The sequence below is a fragment of the Anabrus simplex genome, chromosome 11, assembly GCF_040414725.1.
Source record: "Anabrus simplex isolate iqAnaSimp1 chromosome 11, ASM4041472v1, whole genome shotgun sequence".
NCBI classification, from domain to species: Eukaryota; Metazoa; Arthropoda; class Insecta; order Orthoptera; family Tettigoniidae; genus Anabrus; species Anabrus simplex.
The window spans coordinates 131,054,130-131,080,152 of NC_090275.1; the positions used below are offsets into that span (position 1 = coordinate 131,054,130).

At 38.5% G+C, this 26,023-nt stretch overlaps 1 protein-coding gene across 4 annotated transcripts in view; it reads right to left on the minus strand.

Moving 5' to 3' along the window:
* The window catches only part of pcx (pecanex), a 514,715-nt gene that overhangs the window by 329,907 nt on the left and 158,785 nt on the right, over nucleotides 1-26,023 (minus strand). For 2 of the 4 annotated variants that reach the window (XM_067155269.2, XM_068229749.1), the window contains exon 8: nucleotides 7,240-7,314. The exons of 1 other annotated variant lie outside the window; for it this stretch is intronic. In XM_067155269.2, coding sequence (XP_067011370.2) covers nucleotides 7,240-7,314 — 75 coding nt within the window. Of the gene's footprint in view, nucleotides 1-7,239; nucleotides 7,318-26,023 lie in introns of all 4 variants that reach the window. One more of the 4 variants, XM_067155268.2, reaches the window with a different exon arrangement.

Below are 26,023 nucleotides of genomic sequence, written 5' to 3' on the forward strand. Positions count from 1 at the left end.
TCATAGTTCTGTTTCAATCCCTTGGTCACCCCTTTTAGTCTCCTCTTATGACAGGCAGAGGATACCGTGGGTGTATTCTTCGTCTGCATCCCCTACCCACAGGGGTAGACAAAGAGAAAAAAGAAAAGAAGGGATCCATCACTTCGAGAAATGAAGTAACGGACGAAGAAAGGCAAGGGCCACGAAGGGCGTGAAAACGAAAGACGCCCTAGGTCTCGAATGCTCTAATACCATCGGGGTCGGAAAAGAACAAGAGTTAACCAAGGGACGTCGGACAGGATAGGCGAAAGTGAGGAGCCTGGCACAAGTAAGTGGAAGCAATGCCAGGACTCCGCTAAGGGCCCCGTAGTCACCAATCCACACCCCCAAGTTGAGAGCCCGTTGGGCCCCTTTTAGTCACCTCTTACGACAGGCAGGAGATACCGTGGGTGTATTCTTCATCTGCGTACCCCACCCACAGGGGGTGGCAAAGTCTTTACTGCCATCTTGGAGGGGAGGGTGCGATCAGTGGTTGATAGGAAGTTTGAAGAATATCAGTGTGGTTTCAGACCACAGAGGGGCTATCACCATCAGATTTTCAGTATGCACCAGGTAATTGAAAAATGCTATGAGAGGAATAGAAAGTTATGTTTATGTTTCATAGATCTAGAGAAACCGAGCGAGTTGGCCATGCAGTTAGAAGCGCGCAGCTGTGAGCTTGCACCCGGGAGATAGTGGGTTCGAACCCCACTGTCGGCAGCCCTGAAGATGCTTTTCCGTGGTTTCCCATTTTCACACCAGGCAAATGCTGGGGCTGTACCTTAATGAAGACCATGGCCACTTCCTTACCAATCCTAGCCCTTTCCTATCCCATCGTTGCAATAAGACCTATCTGTGTCGGTGCGACGTAAAGCAACTAGCAAAAAAACATCTGGAGAAGGCATATGACAGAGTACCGAGAGGGAAAAGATATTCACCATACTGGGGGACTATGGGATCAAGGGTACCGGTAATTATTAAAATAAATCAGAGGTATTTATGTTGCAATTACAGGGGTTAGACAAGGCTGTAATCTTTCACCTTTATTGTTCATAGTTTACTTGGATCATCTTCTGAAAGGGAAGTGGCAGGGAGGGATTCAGTTAGGTGGAAATGTAGTAAGCAATCTGGCCTATGCTGACGACTTGGTCTTAATGGCAGATTGTGCTGAAAGCCTGCAGTCTAACATCTTGGAACTTGAAAATAGGTGCAATTGAGTATGGTATGAAAATTAGCCTTTCTAAGACTAAATTATGCCTTTGCTGGCAGGACCTAGTGTTTACAGTGCGCTATGTCTCCTGGTATGGGCTAGAGCAATTTTGTTACTTTCATAGATCTGTCTGTCTTATCCTTGGTTTCGACAATATGAAAGTGACTGAAGTACGAGCGATGCTAGTAATGCCAATTCCTTATGCAGCCAGTCCCTGCTATGTATGGTGTGAAAATGTTGCTCATAGGGTTGGTTGATGCATTTCAGTGGGCTTGGCAGACTGATGTGTAATAGCAACTCTGACTCGGTAAGGAAAGCAACGGGAAACTACCTCACTCCTCATTTCCCTAGTACGCCTCTTCAGTGATGCCTAGGCCATCTATGATAGCTGATGGCAGAGCTGTTGAGGATCCCACCAGCCGAAGCGCTGACGGACTGAACATTTATACAAGACTAAGTTGATGTCAGTAGGTAAGAAATCAAAGAGAACTGAATGTCAGATTGGAAATACAAATCTGGAACAGGTAGATAATTGCAAGAATTTAGGATTTGTTTTGGAGGGTGAGAGGGGTAGAGGGAGACCAAGAGGACAATGCTTAGACTCAGTTTCCAACCATCTAAAGATAAGAGGTATAGAACTAAACAAGGCTACAGAACTAGTTACAAATAGAGGATTGTGGCAGTGATTAGTAAATTCACAGAGGCTTGCAGACTGAACTCTGAAAGGCATAACAGTCTATAATGAAGATGTATTTATGTGTGTATGTAACAGTCCCCATGCAAATGATATTGGAAGACAGTTTTTTGTATACTTCTCTAAAAATGATTTCAATATGAGATTCGCCAGTGTACTTGCCCCCATTAGAGCATCACATAAATCCATTAAAAAATGGCTTTCGGTACGGCTTAGCTGGTGTTACAATGAAATTGAAATAATAAATAAGGTAGTTCATCAATACAAATATATATGAAGTGTAGTATTACATTCCTATTCAATTAAAAGCGGAAGCGGTACCGGTTTCGACCCTAATCTGGGTCATCAGCTGAATAAAATGCAAAAAACAATGCATAGGTAAATAAGAAATTAAAGAGAGTCTTTCACAAAAACAGTTGAAGAGGCAAAATATGTTAATTGGGATTGGCACTGAGCAATTTTAAATCGTAAAATCTAGAAGAAGTAGAAAGTCAGTCACTTATAAGAAGTAACGCGCGATCTTCTGAATAGTAGCACAACACACGCAAATTTCAGCACTATCTCATAATGTTTACAAGAAGAGGTTAAAAGTTAAATGAGCCAGCGAATGAGGCGCAATGTCACAATATAATTAATGAATATGAAGTCCCAAAATTGTTTAGAAGTCGAAGACACACTCAATGTCCGGCACTGTGCTTTCAAATGCCGACTGAACTCTGTGAATACACATTTTCGCAACCGAAGCAATTACAGACTGGTTTGAAGGTGGCAGCAATAGGTGGTCCTATTAATGTTGTACTTCAAGAAGAAAATGCAACAGGATGTACAAAAAAGGACTTCATAATGAAAATGTCTGGAAAGATAATGAAAGGAAGAGGTTACAAAATAGAGGAAAAGAATAGAAAGTGTTTAATAGTGCAAATACTCAACACCCAATAAGAACAGAAGGAGGAGATTAGTGCGGCCTAGTAAGTGTGTCTCCTATAAGAACGTAATGTATTAGTCTCCTCTCCATCTACATTTTAGCATAGCCTGTTTCGGCATTGAAATTCGTGTCATTTATTCTACTGCTTGAACTGTGTTCTCACAATTATTCGTGATGTTTAATTCTGAGAGCGCTTGTAAGCTCTGATTGATACCGCTATCTTGCGGCTATAGTGGGAACTATTTGTCGCCTTTCTTCTTCGTCTTGCTCCGGCCAATCAAAACGCTTGAGTCGGCCATTTTGGAAACTCTCGACTCCAGAGAGAGAGAGGGAAGCGAAGCCTTGCACTCGCTGTGATTCCATCATGGAGAGAAGTCGCTTGTGTATCTGTTCCCATGTTACGTACTGGAGTAGCGGCATGGACTACGGATAATAATATAAGAGATGCAGGGTTGTGCTCCACACCCTCAGAAGATTCTTCTTTTTTCATCCTCGTAGTACAAGATTTGTTGTTTTCCTGCAGTTTGTGATCTTGGTCTGGTAAGGTAGCATGGCTTGGCCATGTCTGAAACTTTTCTACTGCTGGAGCAACTAAAATGTAAGCCCACATCTTTAAAATTACCTTGGTATTTCCCACCCGGAGTGAACTACTTCAGTGATTTCTTCGAAGAGTGCCTGTCATCATTAAATTAGTGGTGTGCGGCGGAAAATTATGATAAAACCTTCTTATAAAAATTTCATGAACATACTGTGTTTTCATACATCAGGTTGAAAATGTAGTAGTTTTGCTTATTTATGTCCCTAGGATGTTTAACCTTCACGATAAGGAATTTAATTGGTTTCTTGGGTAAAATTGTAAAGAAAAGTACGAAATGAGGAATTTTAATTATTATTATTATTATTATTATTATTATTATTATTATTATTATTATTATTATTATTATTATTATTATTATTATTATTATTATTATTGTCATCATCATCAACCTTTGATGTTACTTCTGTTTCAAATACTTCGGTTTTAAAACTGAGTTAATGCATGGGAGATCCAGTAAGGATTATCAGGGTGGGATACCTTTCGTATTAAATTTGTTTCTTGTTCCTTTATTTATTACTTGATTTCTTTTTGGGTTTTTACGTGTTTTTGGGGATGGCTCATGGCTTACTGGCCTTCATTTTTCCTACCATTGTTGTCCTTCCCAGGGATTGGTCCTCACCATGTATAACAATTAGCTATTGTATCCTTGGTGATGATAATTGTTTTTGAAAAGGAGATGATTATGATTTAATATGGTAGACTGCCCCTTGTGATATTGCTCTGTGGTTTGATGTAACCCATGTTGAGTGTGATTGATTTTATCTTTGGAGGTCATTTACACTCATTTCTTTTCCTTTCCCCTGCTCGTGTTGTTGGGATTTTTCCTTTCCCTTTGGGTATTTTACTAAAAGTCCTGATATCCTGTGCTGGACCTCCCAGTATACCTGGTCTCTCTGTTAAGAAGAAAAAGGAGAGCTTCAAGAAAGTAAGAAAATATCTCTCAAGGCGTAATTGGAAAGGTTGTAATTTCAAATCCCTACCTAAGACATTGGCTAATTTTAAGTTAATTTTAAAAGACCCCGTGGAAGGACAGCAAGCAGGTGGCTAGATCAGGGTAGGAAGATAACTTGCGTTCTTCTTCAGAACGTCCTAAGAAAAGCTGAAGATCGAGTTGGATGGTGACACTTTGTGAAACATGTTAGAGACAAAACAATGGGGTCTCGATACTCATGAGTATTACGACTGATGATGGTGATTATTGTTGATGTTATTGTACCATGAGTAAGGCCTCTCTGTGAAGTTAAAGTTGTGTCTTCACTAACTGTGCCACCTCTGGTAAAAACTGGGAACTTTGTGAAATCATCGTTTTTTGTTTTTTTTTTTTTTGTTTTTTTTTTTTCTTTCTTTCTTCGAGGATTAGATGTCTCTGATATCAATATTTTAGCACAATCTGGAGTTCACACCCCATTACTAGTCATGGAGAATGTTTTTTTTTGGATGTTGTATGAACTGTCGACTTTCTATTGTTTATTTTAATTCTCCAAAGTTATCAAAACTGCAATTAAAAGAACCCACCCATCTAGAAGCGTGACATCAAGTTAATCAAGCTATCATAAACTTTGATATTAAAATTCCTTAACCCAATCAAAAGGGTGCTTATTTAAAATATTAGATTATTCTGCCAAACTACTATATAAGAAGCAAAATTTGTGCATAAGCCTTTTGATCTTGCAGGAGCTTTAATGTGCGTTCTACGGACACCTCCGGCAGATGAAAGACATCATGACATCTTTATAAACAAGGATGGCAGTCAATTTACTGCATATGAAGCCCGGAAAGATTTCTACATTCCCCTTAGTATGTGATCACTAGGTTGCCAGCCCGGCTTTCCTCAAAATGTAGGGCTTTCTCATTTTTAAATCAAATGTAACTTTCAGTCTTCGGACTCACGGAAAATGCAACTTGTGGGAAATAGTTGAAATGTAAGGAAGCACGAGTGGTTAACCTTCCTCTCAATTAATGTGGAGTGACAGTTTTCTAAATTCCTACTCGTTTTTCCGCTTGAAATTTTCTCTTACTTACCTGATAGCACGAGCTTAGCCTCCGTGTCATTGAGTCTTACGCCCACTTAGTCTCCTGTTTTAATATTAATTCTGCCTCCATTCCTCTGTTTACCTTAGGCCTTGTAAATTTAACCTCATTTCTCTTTCTACGGCCGTGTGGTGTGGGCCTTTTTCTTTTCTTCGAGGGTAATTGTACAGTAGTGTACTTACTGCTTCAACTATGATTCTGACCGATGTGGTCATGTGTGAAAATCCATTACTTCATGTGTTGTAAGACTTCTTTCATTAAATTTGTAAATTTCCTAACAGGTAACCTCCCCCTTGCAAGATTCTTAAGACCTGTGGGTCAAAGGTTTTGACTATTCCTCTCAAAAATTGACTTGTGTTCAATTTTGTAAATAGTTTGAGCCTGTAAGCTCTAGAAGTTGTACAGTTTCCTGAATTAAGTGCTGTAATTTCTCGATCTTCTCAGCTCCTTGGTAAAGAATTTAAGATACCTTTCCGATTGCAATTATGTTCAAATTTTAATACAATGAAAGAAAAGAAACATCAAATGTGATAGCAATACTTAAATTCTGGTTAGTCCTTTGTCCAGCGATTCTTCACTCAGTGTGTTATTAAATGTGTTCTATTTCAGGTATTTTCTGATTGTATTCGTCTTGAATTAGTTTTGACAGACTGAAGCACGTCACAGTTATAGATTAACTCGTCGAAACTGAAAAGAAACCACAAACCCATCCATTTCCTGGTGTTGGCATGTTTAAGAGCTCTGATACAGGCACTACCTTCTCATAGCTTACAAAATTGTCAGTGAAACATGTGGTCAACCATCTTGACCATCTATTACCACTTTCAGTTCAGGGTCACCATGACACACATCAGCTCAACAGTGTGGTAAACGAAATTGAGAACGCAATGATGATTTTAGTGTAATGTAGCATGACAGCAATAGTGTAAACAATGCAACTGTACTCAATGTGTGTTATACGTCATTCGCATGAATAGAAATATTTTTACAACTGGTTTACGTCACACCAACATGTGGCGATGATGGGACAGGAAAGGCCTAGGAGTAGGTACAGCCTGGTGTGAAAATCTGAAACCACGGAAAACCATCTTCAGGGCGGCTGACAATTGGGTTCAAACCCACTAGTTCCCCTAGCCACATGGCCAAGTCGCTTGGTGCCACAGACACAACAGTTCCACTTATAGGTAATTCTGGATTACAAATTGATATGACTTTTTCTCATTTCTCTACACACTGATTTGATAAATTCAAATGTGATCAAAACAAACGCCAGTTCCTCACAGAGGCCAATGACCCTTTAAACAATAATCATCATCTCCTCACTCACAAGACTGTAACTACAGGGACCTGCACCAGGGAAGCTAAACGTGTCCTTGGACACTCCCGGCACTAAATAATAATTAGTGAAATGTGGCCATACCTCTGAGTTGTATGAACAAACACTCCAGTATTGTTGCATCATTACACCCTTCTTTCATACCCAATTGTACAAAAAGATGTCTTCAAACCATTTCTGATGGATATCAAAAATTTTGCAATCAGGCAGTATGAACCAAAAACTACTGATGAGGTATGAAAATATGTTTAATGCATGAGTTATTAATAATTTATTAATACTCTAATACTGACTACTACTGGAGTTATTTAAAGTGTAATGTTCGAATGCAGCTTGCCTGTCAGGATGTGGAAGTCACCACCTGATTGTGTGTGTCTCAAGGGCAGCAACGTAACTACGCAGAGCTGAAGGAGAGAAAGGTACTCACTGCGAGTGTTAGCAGCGTTCCGGTTGCTGTCAGACTCGCTGTCGTCCGACCGAGTGTAGTTCCATAAAGTGCTTTCTACTAGATGGACAGAAGAGAAGAAAGAGCAGGGAAAGAGGAAAGAAGATACAAGATAACAGTACAGAGTCAGATATAAGTAATAACAGGAAAGAACAAGAAAGCTAAAATTAAGAGAAATACATAAAATAGAGCAAATTGTGTAACATACAACCTGTGACAATAAAGTTCGGTGAATAGTCCTGTACTATCAACATAGATGAACAATGCACGACAGTGACCTTACTGTCCTTCAAAATAGTCCACTCCCATAACTGCACTGCTGAGATCGGCGATACATGTCCTGGAAACTTTCGTTGGATGTCAGGAATATCGTTAAATCTCTTTCCTTTCAAGCGAGTTTGAGTCATGGGAATAGGAAGAAGTCTGGAAGATTGAGATCTGGCGAGTATGGGGGATGTTCAAGTTACACCACCCCCTTTTTTGCCATGAACTGTTCAACGATATTGGCTGTGTGTGGGCAAGCGTTGTCATGGACAAAAACCATGAACCTTGCTGTGCATACTGAGGTTGTACCCTGCATAGATGTTTCATGAAACGGGTCAAAATTTCAATGTACCGTGCTGCATTCAACGTCGTTTCCTCAGGTAGAAATTCCTTGTGGATAATGCCTTGACTATCGAAAAAGGTGATGAGCATCGTTTTGACGCGTGACTTTTTGGCTCCGACCTTTTTCCGACGAGGGGATCCCGGAGAACGCCATTCCATGCTTTGCCGTTTCGTTTCAGGGTCGTTTCATCCTCGGTGACAATACAGTTCAAGAAATTTGGTGTTGCATCCGCCGTTTCGACAAAATCCTGTGAGGCCTCCAAACATTCCTGCTTCTGATTGTCAGTCAAGTCATGTGGCACAAGACGAGAACACGTTTTCCTCTTCCCTAACTTCTGGGTAACGATTTGTCACACGGATTCATGGTTAATCTACAGTTCAACCGCTATCATGCACACAGTTAATCGCCAATCATTCGTGATTATAACTCTTTCGCTGTGGAAGTCAACTTTTTGTCGACTTAACTTCCCTACAGCATTCGCTGCGGTAATCGACTTTTGTCGACTTAGTACTTTCCTGCTATAGTTTCCGGATGCTTGTTTAATAAAGGTGCATTTAATAATACAAGCATATATAGTCATGTATTGACTATGTACTAAGCATTGTTTGAAAACGTAGCCGCCAATACTGGACCTATGTTTGTTATCCTTCACACACCCGCCTGCCAACATTCCTGTCAGCTGTCTGGCCGGTAACAGGCTTCGCTCAGCAGGTATGAGGGCGTGGAACAACATTAGTAATGACAGTGAAGAAATCTTCAATCTTCGAGTGGCCGATTCTGATTCAGACTGTTCAGTAAATTTGGACAATAAAACAAGTGGCGATGATAGCAATTGTTCGGAAGAAAGTGCCAACAACAAAGATCTTCATTTTGTATCGGACTGGCGGGATACTGGTGATGACATCAGAATTACAAAAATGAAATTATGTGATGGGGCTAATTTTAAAATAACAGTGAAAAGCGAAGTTTCGAATTTTGATGACCCAAAGAAGGCATTTCTTCAATTTATGCTGCGTTCAGTGTTCGAGCATACAGTAATGGAAACAGATATGCCGAGCAGTGTTTAGATAAAACAACTGATTTTCCTCCGCGTTCGGGGTATAATCGATGGACTGCATGCACAATAGAAGATATTCAGGCAATGGTGGCTATTGATATTGGGATGGGATTGTGTTGTAAATCAATATTACAGACTTATTTTTTCGAACAATATTGGCTTACTGTTACGCTTCAAGTGGTGTCGCGAGACAAGTACTGCCTTCTTCGAAGCTTCATACATTTCAATAACAATGAAAACCACATTGCTAAAGGGTCACCACCTTATGATCCATTATTCAAGATAAGACCCGTCATACCTATTGTAGAAAATACGTACCTGAGCATGCTTCACCTGGAAAATGTTTATCAGTTGATGAGTCTATGCTGAAGTTTAGGGGAAGGCTGTGGTGTAAGCAATACCTTCCTTCAAAGCCATCGACAAAGTGGGGTGTAAAATTGTGGTCGGTATGCTACAGTAAAAGTGGTTACCTTCACAAGTTTCAGACTTATGTAGGAAAGGACAGTGATGAGTCAGTCCCTGGCGAAACTTTGGAACACAAAGCAGTGAGAAACCTGACAGAGGGTTTTGATAATACTAGCAGAATTGTGTATGTGGACAAATTTTTTTTCAAGCGCAGCGCTTTTTATCCATCTTTCTGAGAATAACATAGGTGCCTGAGGGACAGTGAGAACCACAATGGACTTCAAGAGATGAAAACCCTGAAAATGAAGAAAGGGAAAAAACCTAAGTTCTGGCATCTTTCATCCGAGGAAATGCTAGTGTGCGTGTGGCAAGATACTGGCCGGGTAAACATGTTATCGACCGTTCACTCGTCTGAAATCGTGAAGATTCAGAAGAGGTCAAAAAAGGTGAAAGTGGGTATGTAACTGTTGAAAAGCCCAAGTTAGTTATAAATTACAAGCATGAAATGAACGGAGTTGATAAATTTGATCAATTGAAAACTAACTACCGGTATGCATTTGTATGCAAGAGACTCATGTGGTATTAGGTCTTGTGGTATTTTCTCATTGAAACTGCACTAATAAATGGAAAAATATTGACAGGAAGCTTCAAAAAAGGGCAATTAGTGCTCATGACTTCAGAAACTCTGTCATAATGGGACTTCTACGAGAGTATCAGCGCAGTCCGCTGGCGAAACGAGGAAGACCTTCTGATTTCATACCTCAAATGCGTCTGACGGAGAGGCATTTTCTTGGGGAGCAGCAGGACAAGAGTCACAAACTAGTTGTGTTGTTTGTTCCATATTACCAGCAAAATGTTCAAAGAAAGGAAAGGTACTGTGCAAGAGAAAACAGACACTATTTTTTTTTTTTGTAAGAATTGCCTAGGACAGCCTGCAATGCGTCCAGATCCATGTTTCGAGATGTATCACAGTAATGTATGTTTCAAGGTCAATTGTCACTGCTAGTTTGCCAAAGTTGAGTCAAAAATATTGCAATGGTGTCGAATGTCACTAACCTTTAAAAAATAAAGTTTCAGTTCATATGGAACATACGAAAAAATTACATTTTTCTATAAGTGTTCTGTTTAAAAAGGGGCTGCCTGGTCGAGGCGGTAAAGGCGTGCTCGGTTCGCCCGTGTCCCCTTCAAAAGTGGTAATAATTTAGTAAGGGAGAATGATTTATTTCATCAGCGAGTTGTAACATTCTTTAACCGCCAGGAGGGTGATATTTTACACTCCCATGCTAGTGCGAACCAGCCGCCTGCGAACCGGTTTTCCCGACCTACCAAGAGAACGAGGAAGCAGGGTGAAATTCCTGTTAGGTGGCCTTCAACACGTGTGTGTACCACGTGATCGAGCGAGCAGCGTGATTGCGATCGATTATTATTATTATTATTATTATTATTACTTATTATTATTATTATTACTTATATATCAATAAATGTAGGGTCGAGTGATGTGAACTAGAGCAGCCAATAAAAATGACAACCTTCACAGGAATGCAACAGATCCACCAATCGGATATAATTGAGAGGCACATCTACGTCTTAAGACAGTGAATTAATGGTAATTCCAAAGGAAATTTTATAGAGGGTTTTTACTTCTGAACACTGGATTTGAGCGTGTTACTCTGAAGACAACTACGGTAGAGATTGGACGTCGTTACTCTGAAGGCAACTACGGTAGAGACTGGACGTCGTTGCTCTAAATGCAGCTACGGTAGAGACTGGACGTCGTTTGCTTCACTGGGAGACTTTGCATTAGAGAAGGCACTGAGGACTGAATAAACTGCAATTCAGACATTTAAAAAAATTATCTACGATTTATTTAGGATTGTCATAAGATAAGTGTCCATCTCCGAGTTATTAAACATCGCGTGTGTATCCTGGACTACTGCTAAGACTTTTGTTAGTTTCAGCTTTTCTACGAGAGCTCAGAAGAAGGAAGGTCGTTGGTTCGAGCTCGTTTCAAGATGGCTATCCAGTTCCGAGACGAATACTACTGTTTCCTGTGCACCTTCAGCTCCTCCATGAGTCACTAATCATGTAAGGCGTCGGACACGGGCAAGACTTTGTTCGATGGAAGGTGATGTGACCACGTACTAGGTCATCAGCCAGAATCCAGTTAACACCAGCCACATGAGTATTCTTTAATTTTAATCATTTATTGCAGCCAATGGCCATGCACACAATAATTCACAATGATTAGAAGTTATCTTTCTATCTGTCTGTAAAATGTTTGTAAAACGTAGCCTTACCTTATTCATTTAGATTTCTATTAGTTTTGCAGTAGTTTGACTTTTCATTCTTCTTTCTTTGGTGGGAGGTAGTTTGTGCTCTGGAATGAATGTGTATTTGTTTCTATTAGTTAGAGATGAGAGTGTATGTCATCGAGAGAGACCGCAACTGTCCTAAAAATTTAGAAGGCAGGAGAGATAAAAATAAATGAACCCCACGTTAATCTTGAAGGATTTTGAAATAATTTGAAATTTAATTGAGACAAATTAGGACAGTGTTCTAGTGTTTTTCTAAGTGTAAAATTTCATTCTACGATTATACGACATGTCTATGAGCTTTAATTCGTTTAGAGTCATCTGAATAATTTCGTATGACAACTTTGCAAGCGAGATTAAGCACGGTCAATAATATAATAATAATAATAATAATAATAATAATAATAATAATAATAATAATGAGTAAAAATAATTAAACCTAATTACGGGCTAAAATTTGAGTAAGGTCATGGGTTTAATGTTGGTTTGTTCTTAGAAAGAATTATCGTGTGCTCACTTTATGTAAAACAGGCCTGGAACATGGCAATCCTCCGGACGGAGTAATGATGGATTATACGTATATTTTACTGTGCTATTAATGGGGTTTGACTTGTAGATGGAGATTATATTTTGAGTGATAATTTATGCATCCATTAGAGTCATTTTGGAAGGAATGTGTCAATGGACATGATTTCTTTGAGCTTGAGTGCAGGTTAATTAAGAGCCACGACATTATTGGTGAATAAAAATAAATGCCGCAACTCATGTACCATAAGCGCGTATTCTAATATTTTGACCTGTGTTGTAGGTATTTTACTTGCTTATTTTGGATGATTTCTGTTTAAAGGTTTCCCTTGAACATCGTTGTATAATTAATTTCTGCATAAAAGTGATAACCTCAACTCTATCACACTCTAAATCGATACCTGGGATATACGTGATATTGTCATCTAGAGAATGATTTCCCTAATTTGGAATAAATCCAAAATTTAATAATAATGGGTTAGTGATCGTGTAAATAATATTATAATATGGTCGTGTACCTAGGTGTGAATGTGTGTTGTGTGATTTGATTATATTCTGTGTTTTGTGAATATTTCTTGAATGATTTTGTGATGATATTCTCCACTGTGTGCGTCAAATTTTGACCGATTTACATTATTTTCGCGTGTCCGTGATTTGAGGAATTATGAATCTTTAGAAGATTTTATTATAATTTAAGGTAGATTAGGGTCTAATTCACTAAATTAAAGTGAATAAGAGAAGGCAACGTCCGTGGATTGATGTCACGAGATTGAATTATTAGTCATTGTACAGTCACTTATTACATAAAAACGAGTAAAGTTTAGGTTAATATGAGTTCACATAAGAATTTATTATAAGAAGTTCAGTCACTTAATAATTATGAAAATGAATTAATTCATAAAGAGAGAGTCTAAGGAAGACTTATTAACCACAATTTCTTGAATTAAATAATTTTCAATAATTTTTACAAGGAAGAGAAGATGATCATTTTCTTGTAAAACAAAACATAATCCAGATGGAATATTTTTATTTAAGCAATTTAGTTATCATTATAGGAGAGTGATACCAGATATTATTTTGATTTTCAATCCATTTTACAGTAAATTAATGATCCCTATATTTATTATTACAGACAAGAACATTCGTTGAGCTTTAATTTGATCAAGATCCCTTATAGACGATAGCTCGAGGAGAAGAGATTTCAAAAATCAATACCAGATTTTGTATATTTAATTATTTTATGGGAAGAGTGTTAGTTTTTAATAAATGTATGAACCTATTTTAGTTTCCTTTCATTTGTCGCTAGTCCTTCATCTATTCCTGCCTTTAAAATTTTCTGCACAGCCGATAGCGAACGGTCCACCTCTGAGACCCTCGCTCTCCGGCGAGGTGAGCCCGGCATGATGGGGGCACCCGGAAGGACGTGGGTTCGAATCCCCGTCAGGAAGTCGTAAAATTAAAGAAACGAGATTTCCACTTTCGGAGGTGCGTATGGCCCTGAGGTTAACTCAGCCTACACCAAAAATGAGTACCAGGTTAATTCCTGGGGGCAAAGGCGGCCGGGAGTAGAGCTAACCACTCTACCCCATCACTTGCCGCAGTTAACAACGGTGGAGGCCTTCATGGCCTGTACGGAGGTGACTGTCTTTTTGTTCTGTTTAAAAATATCGCAGCGAAAGAATTAACGTCCTCATCTTCTCAATGTTTTCGTCACCGACGGCAGTCGCCGGTCTTCCGCTACGGGGATTGTCGGAAACACTTTCCCGGCCTCCTCGAAAACGGGCGAACCACTCGCACACACACACACACACACACTTCAATGACAGTACTTGATCTTCATAAACACACATCAGTATCGCATCCGTTTCTTTCAGTGTCTTGCCAAGCTTAAAACAAAACTGTACATTGATCTTTTGGTTGTTCATGTTCAGAACCAATGTACTAAACACGCACACACAGCAGGTGCAGCGTTGTGTGTCGCCAGTGATGCCGGATCGACCATTGTGACTTCATTCACCGAACTTTATTATCACATGTTGTATGCCAAAAGTAACACACCCAACTATATTTAACACAACAGAATGTATTTTAATAGCTGAAATGCCTCACTACAGGCTTAGATCCGGATATCAGTACATTGTCAGTACTGTTAAGATCTCAGATCCCTGCCAAGAGGCCACTACAGCTCAATCACGAGAGCATCTGATGCAAAGTCAGAACATCTCCATGGTAGCTGGTTGGTAATTTTTGTTCTGTACTTGAACATCAATCATGTACTATGCAGTCGTCAATTCATTTACCCAGCTGAAGTTTTCATATCAGCTTCAGATGTTCAGGTGTCTTATTACTTGATATTCATAGTTTTCTTCTTCTCGTTTAGGTCCATGTTAAGTTGATTGTGGTTACTTCCAGGCTTTCATCCACACCCAGTAACCCTCATTCTGTCACTCTCCTTTTTCCATCCATGTTTGAGATTCTACACTTGTAGGCTTCTTCGAGGTCCTTCTTTACCTCCTGATGCCAGTGCACTGCAGTTTTCTAGAACTCGAAGAACCTCACTATCTCACTTCTGTAGATTTGGGCAAGGGACATGGCTACTTTTTTCCGGATGATATTCAAGGTCTTTTCAATTTTGAGATACAATTCACGGTTACTTTCCTTTTTCTACTATCTGTCTTCTGTCCTTCCTCAGAAGCTTTCTCTCCACTTGTTTCAACTTCTTGATCAATCCGGTTTTTCTTACATTCAGGAATTCACTGACTGGAAGGATCTCTGTTTTGCACTGATGGAGATCATTTAATTCTTGTCTGGTTTCATGGTTAATACGTACGCCAGATTCACCTTGTTGATCATCAATACCAGTGAGGCTTTTTCTGACAGGCTGTATTCTAACCATTCTCCCGGGTGTTTAAATCTCTCCACTTTCTGGATCGTATCTCCCATAGTGGTGTGACTAGCAGTGGTTTTGCACTCACAGGTCAAACTGTGATTGCTATTTTGAAGTAGTAGTGATTTTTAACTGTGATTAACTGTGATTCAGCCAACGCCACCTAGGATACAAGGCCGGTACACTCAAAATATGACATCACTCTGCGCCTACAGGACTACCGAGGAGTACGATGTTGTGTAGCATTCAGTACACGGGCGAACTCGCGCTAACGCTGAAAACAAATACTCATTTTCAGAATTATATTTTTAAAAGTTGTATACATTACCTTTTCTCAAAAATAACATGAGTCATAACATACAACACACCACCGTACAAGTCAACAAGGACTATTTTATCATAATTACTGGTTGATGTACCCCTGCTTCGCTACGGCATACTCAGAAAAACTGACCTTGTGGTTTTCCTAACTGAAGTCAACATAGGTCCTTACAAAAACGTCAGTAGGAATGTAGCGATTAAAAACAACGTTATCATACAAAATACTCGATCAAATGAAAAACTGCAAATTTTTTCACTTTTAACAAACAGTACTACGGTTGTCTCAAGTATTATTACAATATTATAAGTCCACCTGTTTACGCCAATGTAAAATGAAGAATAGCCTGGTGCCTGGTGTTGAATATATCACGCTGATCACCGGGAGCTGGCAAGTTACTTCAATTGATCTACTCATCTTCAGCTTCAGCACGATCATGGATCTTCATATGTGTTTGTGTTATGACTTTGTGCCTGACAGTGTATACAAGCTAGCTCATTTAACCATTCTCCGCTTTTCATAAACATTATAAGACTGCCTAACACTGCGTGTGCCATACTGCTGTTCAGAAAATTACGCACTGTTTCTTTTAAGTGACTTACATTTTTCTTCTTCTGAATTTTACAGTGTCTACCCCCGTCATTTTTATATCGCCTCTTCTACTGATCCGGAGTGAACTTGATCTTTTATTTTATTTTTCCCATGCATTGTTTTTCATGTTTTAATTGGCTGATGATGACCTGCACTAGGGTCGAAACCGGTACCACTTCTACTTATTATTAAATAAGAACGTAATCGCTGCATTTCTTATTCTTTTGTATTGAATAGGTTGAACCTCTTTATTTATTATTTCAATTCAAACTACGACCACTATTCACTTAAATATTTGAGAATTAAATTATAGGCCTTCCCCTAAACTACCATTTCACTCAATGTGAATAAAATTATCTATAGCCTAGATTATAGTGACTTATTCCCCAATTTTGCGTGCCGATTTTCATTAAGATTGGACCACAAATAACAAATATTTGAGAATTAAATTTTAGGCCTTCCCTTAACTACCATTTTTCTCAGCGTGAATACAATTATTTATAGCCTAGATTGTAGCGATTTATTCCCCGACCTTGCTTACCGATTTCCATTAAGATACGACCACTAATAACATAAATATTTGAGAATTAATGTTAGGCCTTCCCTTAAACTACCATTTCACTCAGAATGAATGAAATCATTTATGGCCTAGATTGTAGCGACTTATTCCCCAACTTTGCATAACGATTTTCATTAAATGCTGTTCAGCCATTTTCTCATGATGCGTGTACATACATACATACATACATACATACTGTACCATTACGTTACATTAGCGGCCGTAAATGTCATGGAAACAGTGGTCAAATATGGCGTACAATAGCTTCAGGCAATGTGCAAATGCACAGAGTAGAGATATAGTAAATCGATATCGACCGGTCGCAAAGAAAAGAGTCTCAAGATTAAATAATGATGGACCATAAAAAAAATTTGAACTGAACCGATTCATGACTACCTTGAGAAAAGTTACGAGTTGAAGAGGATCAGCACAACCTACTGAAGGAGAAGAAAAAGATTAGCGCAACGTCAAATATTAAAATAATAATATACAGACATCGTTGAAGACTTTATCTGCAAAATATCGGCAGAGAAAAACGAAGATTTGAAGGAAAATATTTATTACTGCAACAGCCAAATTCAGAAGCAAAAAGAGACTACAGCCGAGTCGAACATTGCCGAAATCCATATTATAGCGGCGAATTTATGCTAAGGAAGGCATAATTTATTGTTTCCAAGTGGGAAACAATATCTGTTTAGGCTAAAGAATTAACAAAAAGTAGGCCGAGTTAAAGAAATTATCAGATTAAGAAAGATATTTACGACCAATACGAGAATCACAAGGCAATTAATACGTATTGAATAACCTACTGATCACCAGTGAAATATGCATTCTACCATGTATTTGTTGTTTTATCATTTCATGAGAACTGGTGACAAGATGGAGTCAGCTTAAACAGATGGAATTGATCGCTCAAGATGAAATAGCTCAAGCCAAGATTCCCAGCTGGAGCCGCAGATGACGTAATCTTTGGACTGCAAGGGCTGCCTGTTCCAAGATGTCCTAGACCAGGAGAAATCCAGCAGAAAAATTCTGTTACGAGATAAGTATTATGAGTTGCATCATATTGAATTTGAAATTAGTTGATGAAAAATATTTTGTATGCGTGCAGGAGTGCTAGAAGTAAGAGATTTAGTGCCAATGAACGGATACTAGAGTATAAATGCCAATTATTAACCGATGATATGTGCCAATTTCTGCAGTATAACTATGGTGCTTATGAGATAATTTTAGGTTAATGGAAACAAGATCAGATTGAGCATTTGTGCATATTTAGTGCCAATCCATACGAGCAGACCGTGAAACGTTAAACCAGTTGTGGTTGTAGAAAATGCATGCGTGATACGAGACGTAACCTAATATTTGAGGTCAATATGAGTTGCAGTCATGGCCAGTACGATAATTGTATTGTAAGGAAATGTTGAAATATTACGGAGTTGTAGTGTGTGAAAGAATATTCAGGCTATTAAGTATTTCTACCGTAACACAGAGGTTATTTAAATGGAGTTAAATGAATATATTTTTAAATATGGAGGTATATATAAAGGAAATGGAATATTAATGTGGCAAGATGTAGTTAGTATGAGGAGATATGTTTTCTGTTTGTTGCATGAGTAAGAGATAGCTGATTGAACTGCGAATTCCTGTGTTACATATAATATTTATATTAGGATTAGTACTGCAAGTGAAGGATTCAGGCCATGTTAAGTTGAGTGTATGACTTGAGCCAAACATAATGTGTGTCGTAGTGACTTTCAAGCTGAAGGTATTGATAGGTTACTTGTTTGTTATACGTTACGTAATATAAATATACAAGAATAAAATGGAGTCTCGCATATATATATATATTTGAAGTTCAGCGCGTCAACGATAATATGAAGAACGGTTTTCTTTGACAAAATTTTGGCACAGCGAAGAGATATTTGAGAATAAGTAAATATATTGGCATATGATTAGGAATTCGTGGCACGATTTTCGCAGGTTAGACTGATTTACTATCGTATCTATGGCACTCTGTAGTAAGGATATTTGGTTTATTATGTACATATGATGGTGTACAGTTTTAATTTACTCAATTTTGGCTATGATAGGAATGTTAATAACTGCATTGGTGTTTTTGAACCCAGATTTAAACAACGTAATGCTTATCTCGTGACGTGATGAGTCAGAAGTGAGAATCCAAACAAGTATCCAAATAAATTCAGACAAATAGATCGAAAAGAAAGATGAAACCTAAATGATGCCCCAAAGACAATCCCAAACAGTAATAACAGGAAGATAATCCACTCTCCCTTGATGAATAAAGTTTTGGTCCCTACCTTTCCCCATGAATCAACTTAAATACTGGAAATATGATATATTATTGAAGGTTAACGTAAATGTAAACAAATATAATGGTAATTTAAAGATTTTCAACTATGTTTATCTCAGAAGTCAAGAATTTAAGAATGATCTTTGTAACTTCGTATGATTTTCTTTTCTTTATTGCCGATAGATGCATTGATATTCCACTTTATAATACATTAGCATGCTAATAAACTAGATATAGTATTAATATTGCGTTTCTATTCCTAAAGTAACTTATAGTACGTAGTAATAAGATAATATATGGATCAATTGAATTTGTTTATGCCAAATACTAAGCGTTGATCAGGCAATTTCCTAAATGTATGGAGACTGAATGACTGGTTAAGCATATAGCTACTCTTCAACGGAATCTACGACTTATCTAGTATATGGGAATACAATGAAAGTAATTTGCCCTGAGAAACGAATATGCACCATATTGTTATTGCTCGTGTTTATACATGATATCCCAGTTTTCATGTAAATTATCCGTAAATGATATAATACAGAGTCTAGGTATGATTCTTGACCCGATGTTGCGAATTTCGTAGCCGGAGCAATGTTTAAACAGGTGTATATTTAATTAATGCTCCAACGCGGCGCAATAGAGGAAGTGACCGCGGGAACATTAATAAACCAAACGGTGCAATACATACATACATACATACAAACTAGCCGTGCAGTTAGGAGCGCGCAGCTGTGAACTTGCATCCGGGAGATAGTGGGTTCGAACCCCACTCTTGGCAGCCCTGAAGATGGTTTTCTGCGGTTTCCCATTTTCACACTAGGCAAATGCTGGGGCTGTACCTTAATTAAGGCCATGGGCGTTTCCTTCCCACTCCTAGCGCTTTCCTATCCCATTGTCGCCGTAAGACCTATCTGTGTCGGTGTGACGTAAAGCAAAGAGAAAGACAGACAGACAGACAGACATTACGGAAAATTAAAAAGTGCATTTCCTTGTTACTGTGGACACGAATGATACAGAAATACCACTCTTTTTCAATTCTGAGCAATGTCCAGACAAACCTCTTATTTTATATATATATATAGTATAGATTTGTGGGTTATCCAGTGGTCTTTTATCAAAATCATTGGTATAATTATATTGGAATTATACAGCTGCTCATTAAGGAAGTAATAAAATCAGGGAGTGAGGAGAAGGAAATTACTATTGTGATAAAATGTATAAAAAATGTCCAAAACTCACTCCGAGTTCACCTGCTGCCACTTCTCTTGTTAGCAATGCAACTCATTTTAGTTCAGACTACTTATACTGTTATACAATAGTGTAAAAAAAAAACCAGTAGGCTAAATCTTATGCCTACAACGTCACAAATCACTGATTAAAATACTTAGTCAACTCAATTTCTACCATCACCCTTTATCACTTTTAGACCTACAACCACAAGCCACAACCCAATAAACATAATGAGATAATGAGACGACTAAAAGAAATCACAGGTTGGAAGGTTATAAATCCCACAACACGACAATAGCTCCTTTCAAAAATGGGCAAAATGGCTTTCACGGCTGCAGGTGCTATTCTATTTCTATCCCTGCGATTGTACGACAATGTCGACAATAGCTGTTAACAACCACAGCGCAGCAGCGACTGCGGTGTGGGTCGCAGTTAGAGTTGTGAGCGTGATGCTGTGATTAGCTGCTACTGCTTTCTTAACTGCTAGTCTGCTAACTGCTACTGGCTGCTACTATTGGCCTTGGCTCCTTGGCTGTGCGTTTCACGCTGGTTGATCACGTTAGTTTAACGTTTTCTCGCAGTGTAACCCTGCCGCCTGCGAAACATCACAATCGCGGTTAAGACCTGCTAGTCTGGCCAACCCGCTAGCAGGTTGAACTGTGATTTCACACTAGCAGTGATTTAGTAGCAGGTTTGTAAATCGCTTCCCATCACTAATCTCCCTCTGTTTTCATGTTGGTCAAGTACTTTCTCTTCTTGAAGATCACTTGCGTGTTCCTAGAGCAGGGAAATTGTTCCACACCACCTCTAATGACTGATGAAGACTAGCAAGAGACTTCAATTCCCTTGTTCTTGTATCCCAATCCTATATTGCCTATTCCTTGCATTTTATTTTTGACACCCCTTTCTAACCACTTTGTCAAATTCACAATTGAAAAGGAGGGAGAAAATCCATTTCCCTGTCCCAAAAGATTCAGATAGTACCTCTCTGAACTTGACCTTGGATGTTGTGTCAGTCTGATCCTTTCTAGACCCACCTCCTCCAGGATTTGGAGCACAAATTGTACGCCTTGTCGAAGTCCATGTATTACATATGCAATGCAATGAACAAGTTCAGGTTCTTTCTAAAACCTCCTTGATGTTCACCAATTGCTTTTCTATTTTATTTAGTAGATTCTTCAAAAGTACCTTGTATGTTTCTTCTTTTTCTTCGTTTCCCGTTTCCAGTCTTCTGGATCGGGTTGTGAATCAAGAATCTCCACTACTCTGTTCCTTCTTCCAATATTTATTCTACTCTTTTCTTTATACTCTCCTCCATCCACCTCTTTCTCGGTCTTCCCCGTTCTCTTCCTCCTATTATTTTCTCCATAAATACTCGCCTTACAACTTTATCCTCTCCCATTGTCATCATCTTATCTATCTTGTCTTGCCATTCTCTCTCTGATTTCTATGTTTCTGAATTTATCTCTGTGTCTTCCCAATTATTTCTCTAAGGAATTTCATCTCGGCTGCTTGGATTCTGTTTACGTCACATTTTGTCATTGTCCATGTACCCACAGTGTGTAATTTTCTTGCGTTTCTCTCTGACGTCCCGTTCCACATTGGTAAAAACCATTAGCTCATATAAGTCTCTGTTAGTAGCAATATTCCCCTGTAATTCTTGATGTTTTGATTTGTCTCCTTTCTTATGAAGTCTGTGTATCAACATTGACGTCCACCCATTAGGGATGTTTTTTTCTTCCCACGATTTGCTCGGGATTCATGTCACCTCTGTCGGCAGTGATCCCATCCTCTCCTGGTGCTGTGTTGCAATTCGAAGTCTTTCACTTGTTCTACAGTTGGACGTTCCAAATCTGGATGTAGTTCCTTGTAAATGAAGTGAAACTTTTGGGACAGTGGTTCAAAATTATGGAGTTCTACACCGTAGTCTGCCAGTATCTGACTGTTGTGGGCTACTTTTCCTTCTTGGTTTTTGAAGTGAGGCTTGAGGGGCCATATCTACTCAAGTTGGCCTAGAATATCTTATGCAAGTCCCAGGTGGTGATCTTTCCAAAACTGATCGGGCTGTATCAACTGGTTCTTTTTTTTCGTACTTTCTCCATAGATTCCTGATGGTCTTAGCGGGTTTTTTCCCCTTGATTCCCTGAACTTTTTCCAATGTTCAATTGCCTCCTCTCCATTGTTTCCTCTTTTTATCTAGAAAAACTGTGACTGTTGCAGTAATAAACATGCCTCTTAACTGCTCCTAACCTTGATATTTTCTTTTGCTCAAGTATGTTGCAAGTCACTTGTTCTGAGTATTTCTGTTACTGTCGTTCGAACTGTGTCTTTACTTTTTCGGAATTCTGAGATGATATTAACTCTGGCCTTGGAAAGAAAGTAGTCTGAATACACAACCAGATTCCTCAGGACTAACATTTTGGATCTCTTGTTCCGTATCTTTTTAGATTGCTATATCAACAGTTTGGAATTTTCCCAGATTGGTGTTAACTATATCAGGGTCACACAATGGGCTGGGGATTTATTTACAGGAAGACCTCTACAAATATTTTACTTTTCAACAAATTAGAGCAAAAACTGACATAATTAAGTTAATTAAATCAAATTTAACTTTTTGATCTACACATTTCTTTGATAAAGCAAGTTAATAAAGACTGCATTCCTTGAGAGTTACTAGCACAGTCTACTCTCTATAACATTAATGAGAAAAGCCTCCCTGCTCAGAATGGTGGCTGGCAAAAGAGGAACTGGAATGGAGGTAATGACATGACGGTTGCTGTCCCGAATAGAGACACATGATGATACTCAACTGGATGGATGAAGAGAGATGTCTGTTCCATAGCAGAGTGGTCAGCTCTTGGTTCCATTTCTGACCAGGTCAACAGTTAATTTCTTTGGCTCGGGTACCAAGCATCTCGTGCTACACCACACACAACACTACCTGCCATGCTGCCCGCCCCGCACCATATCACAACTACTATGATAGTGATTTGCATAACTGCCAACTTTACAAAACCAAAAATCAGGAGATTTTGATATGAAAATCAGGGAAAATCAGGAGATACAATTGGTCAAAACTGCTTATTCTACATGTCTTGGGCAATACAATACTATGATATATTTATAACACTTATTGTCTCAAAGCCCGACTGTTGCTATAACGAAACTACAAGGCTGAATATGACACACCTCTATTACCTCACACGAAGTATGTGAGTGAGATGATCGGTCTCTGAAAAGCCTTCCGAAAATAGTATGAACTCATACTCCACACGTATGTATCGATCATGCATTTAAATGCCCTTACTTAGCAAATGCATAGATTAATATATTGCATCAAGCACCCGCGCAATTATGCGAAGCGCAATGCTATTTGTATCAAGTAACTAGCTGTTGTACCCATGCTTCGCTACAGAATTCTCAGAAAGACTGTCTTTATAGCTTTCTCAACTGAAGTCAACATAGGTCGTTACAATGATGTCAATGATATTTGTGCTAATTTTGTTTCCGTATAGGCTCTCTTTTGTTTGTTTTTTCATTTGCGCTTTCATTATGTTTTTTAGCATTTTTTCAACTCATATTATGTAAATTATTCCAACCCCCGTAATTTTTTTCACTGAAGATGGCTCAAACGAGCCGAAACATGTCTGATCTTGTTTACTCCGTCTAATGACGGAATATATGATGTATTGTTTAGGAGGATACTTTCATTTTTCGCCATTGTAAAGTGAAAACCGTCAATACGGAATGATTCTAATATCTTGTAATGGAAATGCCATCCAGGCAAAGAAGAAAGCTAACCTTTATTGCAATCTCAAAATAAAGGTCGCCAAATTAGGGCAAGACTTACGTTTTTTGAAAAAATGCTTGATTAATGACGTAACCCCCAACTTTCTAAAGTTTACCAAGAAAACTCACTGAAACACAGCAAAAACTCGCGCGACTCAACTTAAAACCGATAAAATCTGGATAAAAGAGGAAATCAAATTTCTCCATAAAAAGAAATCTCTCCTGAACCACAAACTATATGAAACTCATTTAGAAGTTTCCACTCTCCTTTGCCCCCTCGAATGGGCGTCCTTTCAATTACACGTCTCCAACAAACTTAACCTCACTTTGTTAAAGAAACAAAACACACTTGACAAGAAATGGAATGCTCTCTCAAAAACAAAAACAATGCTTAGCAAACATAACAACTCAAATAACACAAGGCCTAATGATTTTCACCAACCTGTAGTAAACTTAAGTAAAATCATTCTTGATGCCGATGATCTTGATGTGCTGAGCAAGGGACCTAAACATAATTGGGGTAATCCTTCTAACCGTGATAATTTAATTTCCACCATAGCTGAATCTGAATTGGCCATTAATAAATTACCAATAAATATACAAGAAGAGGTCCGATATGAAGTCAAACACAAGCTATCTTCCATCCTCAATCAACAACAAACCATTAAACCCAACACAGTGCACGTAGCTAAAGTAAACAAACTTAAGAAAAAAGTGAAACAAAACGACTTAATTATAACAAAAGCCGACAAAGGAAATGCTACCGTAATCATGGACAAAAGTGACTATGTTAATAAAGCACACATGTTTTTTGCAGACAACAACTTCATAACCTCTAAAAAAGATCCAACTAATAAAATACAAAGAGACCTAAAAACCATCATCAAGAACATTTCATTTCTGTTTAATGACCTTGAAAAATCCAAAATGATTGTCATGAATCCGAAACTTCCCACAGCCAAAGCGCTACCCAAGATCCATAAAACAGACATCCCCATAAGACCCATTATCAATTTCAGAAACAGTCCGACCTATGAAGTATCTCGATTCATTCACAAATTCCTCAAGTCACACTATCGTTTTCAAGCCAACACATCAGTAAAGAACTCCTTAGAATTCTGCAATAAGATCAAACACTTTAATTTATCCAAACACCACACTCTGCATTCTTTTGATATTACCAACATGTACGCTAATGTTCCCGTTAACAGCACCGTACAATTGATCAAAAACAATCTCTCCAAATTCAGCAATTTAAGTATAGGCGAAATAGATGAATTTATTCGAATTCTAGAATTTACTTTGAACAACAATTTCTTCACTTTCAACAATGTCATTTACCAACAGATAGGTCTTCCCATGGGGTCACCAGCTTCAGAAATCCTTGCAGACATCTACATTGATCATTTAGAACATTCTCACATCATTGGCAAGATCAATGGCATTCAACACTGGACACGCTTTGCAGATGACACCTTTGTTATTTTAGACTCCCACGTTACTAACAGCAACACAGTACTTGGATTTCTCAACTCTATTGACCCACATATAAAATTCACCATAGAGTCAGAAAACAATAAAGCCCTTAATTACCTGGACTTAACCATTAGGCGCAACAGCAACAACACTTTATCCTTCAATATATACAGGAAACCCACCCACACCATCAATACCATCCATCAGACCTCTGTGCACCCAGACATACATAAAAAAGCAGCTTACAATAGCATGGTCCTCAGAGCATTAACTATCCCTTTATCTCGCAAGAATTACAAAAAAGAAATTAATACCATCTACAGCATTGCAGAACACAATGGTTTCAATAGAACCTTCATCAGCAGAATCATCAATAGATACAAAAGCAGACCCAAGACTACCCTAGTTAAAGATTCCGCTCCAAAAGAAAAATTTTCCACATTCACTTTCAATAATAGTAGCATTTACCAAATTTCTAACATTTTCAAGAAACACAGCATCAAAATAGCTTACAGAACCTCCCACACCAACTCCAAACTCATTTTCAATCCACACACTGTCAACAATAACAATAGCAACATCAACAACAAATATTTGAACTCCGGAGTTTACAAATTAAAGTGCCAATCCTGTAATTCCAGCTACATAGGTCAAACAGGCCGCAATTTTGTCATAAGATACGTCGAACATCGCAA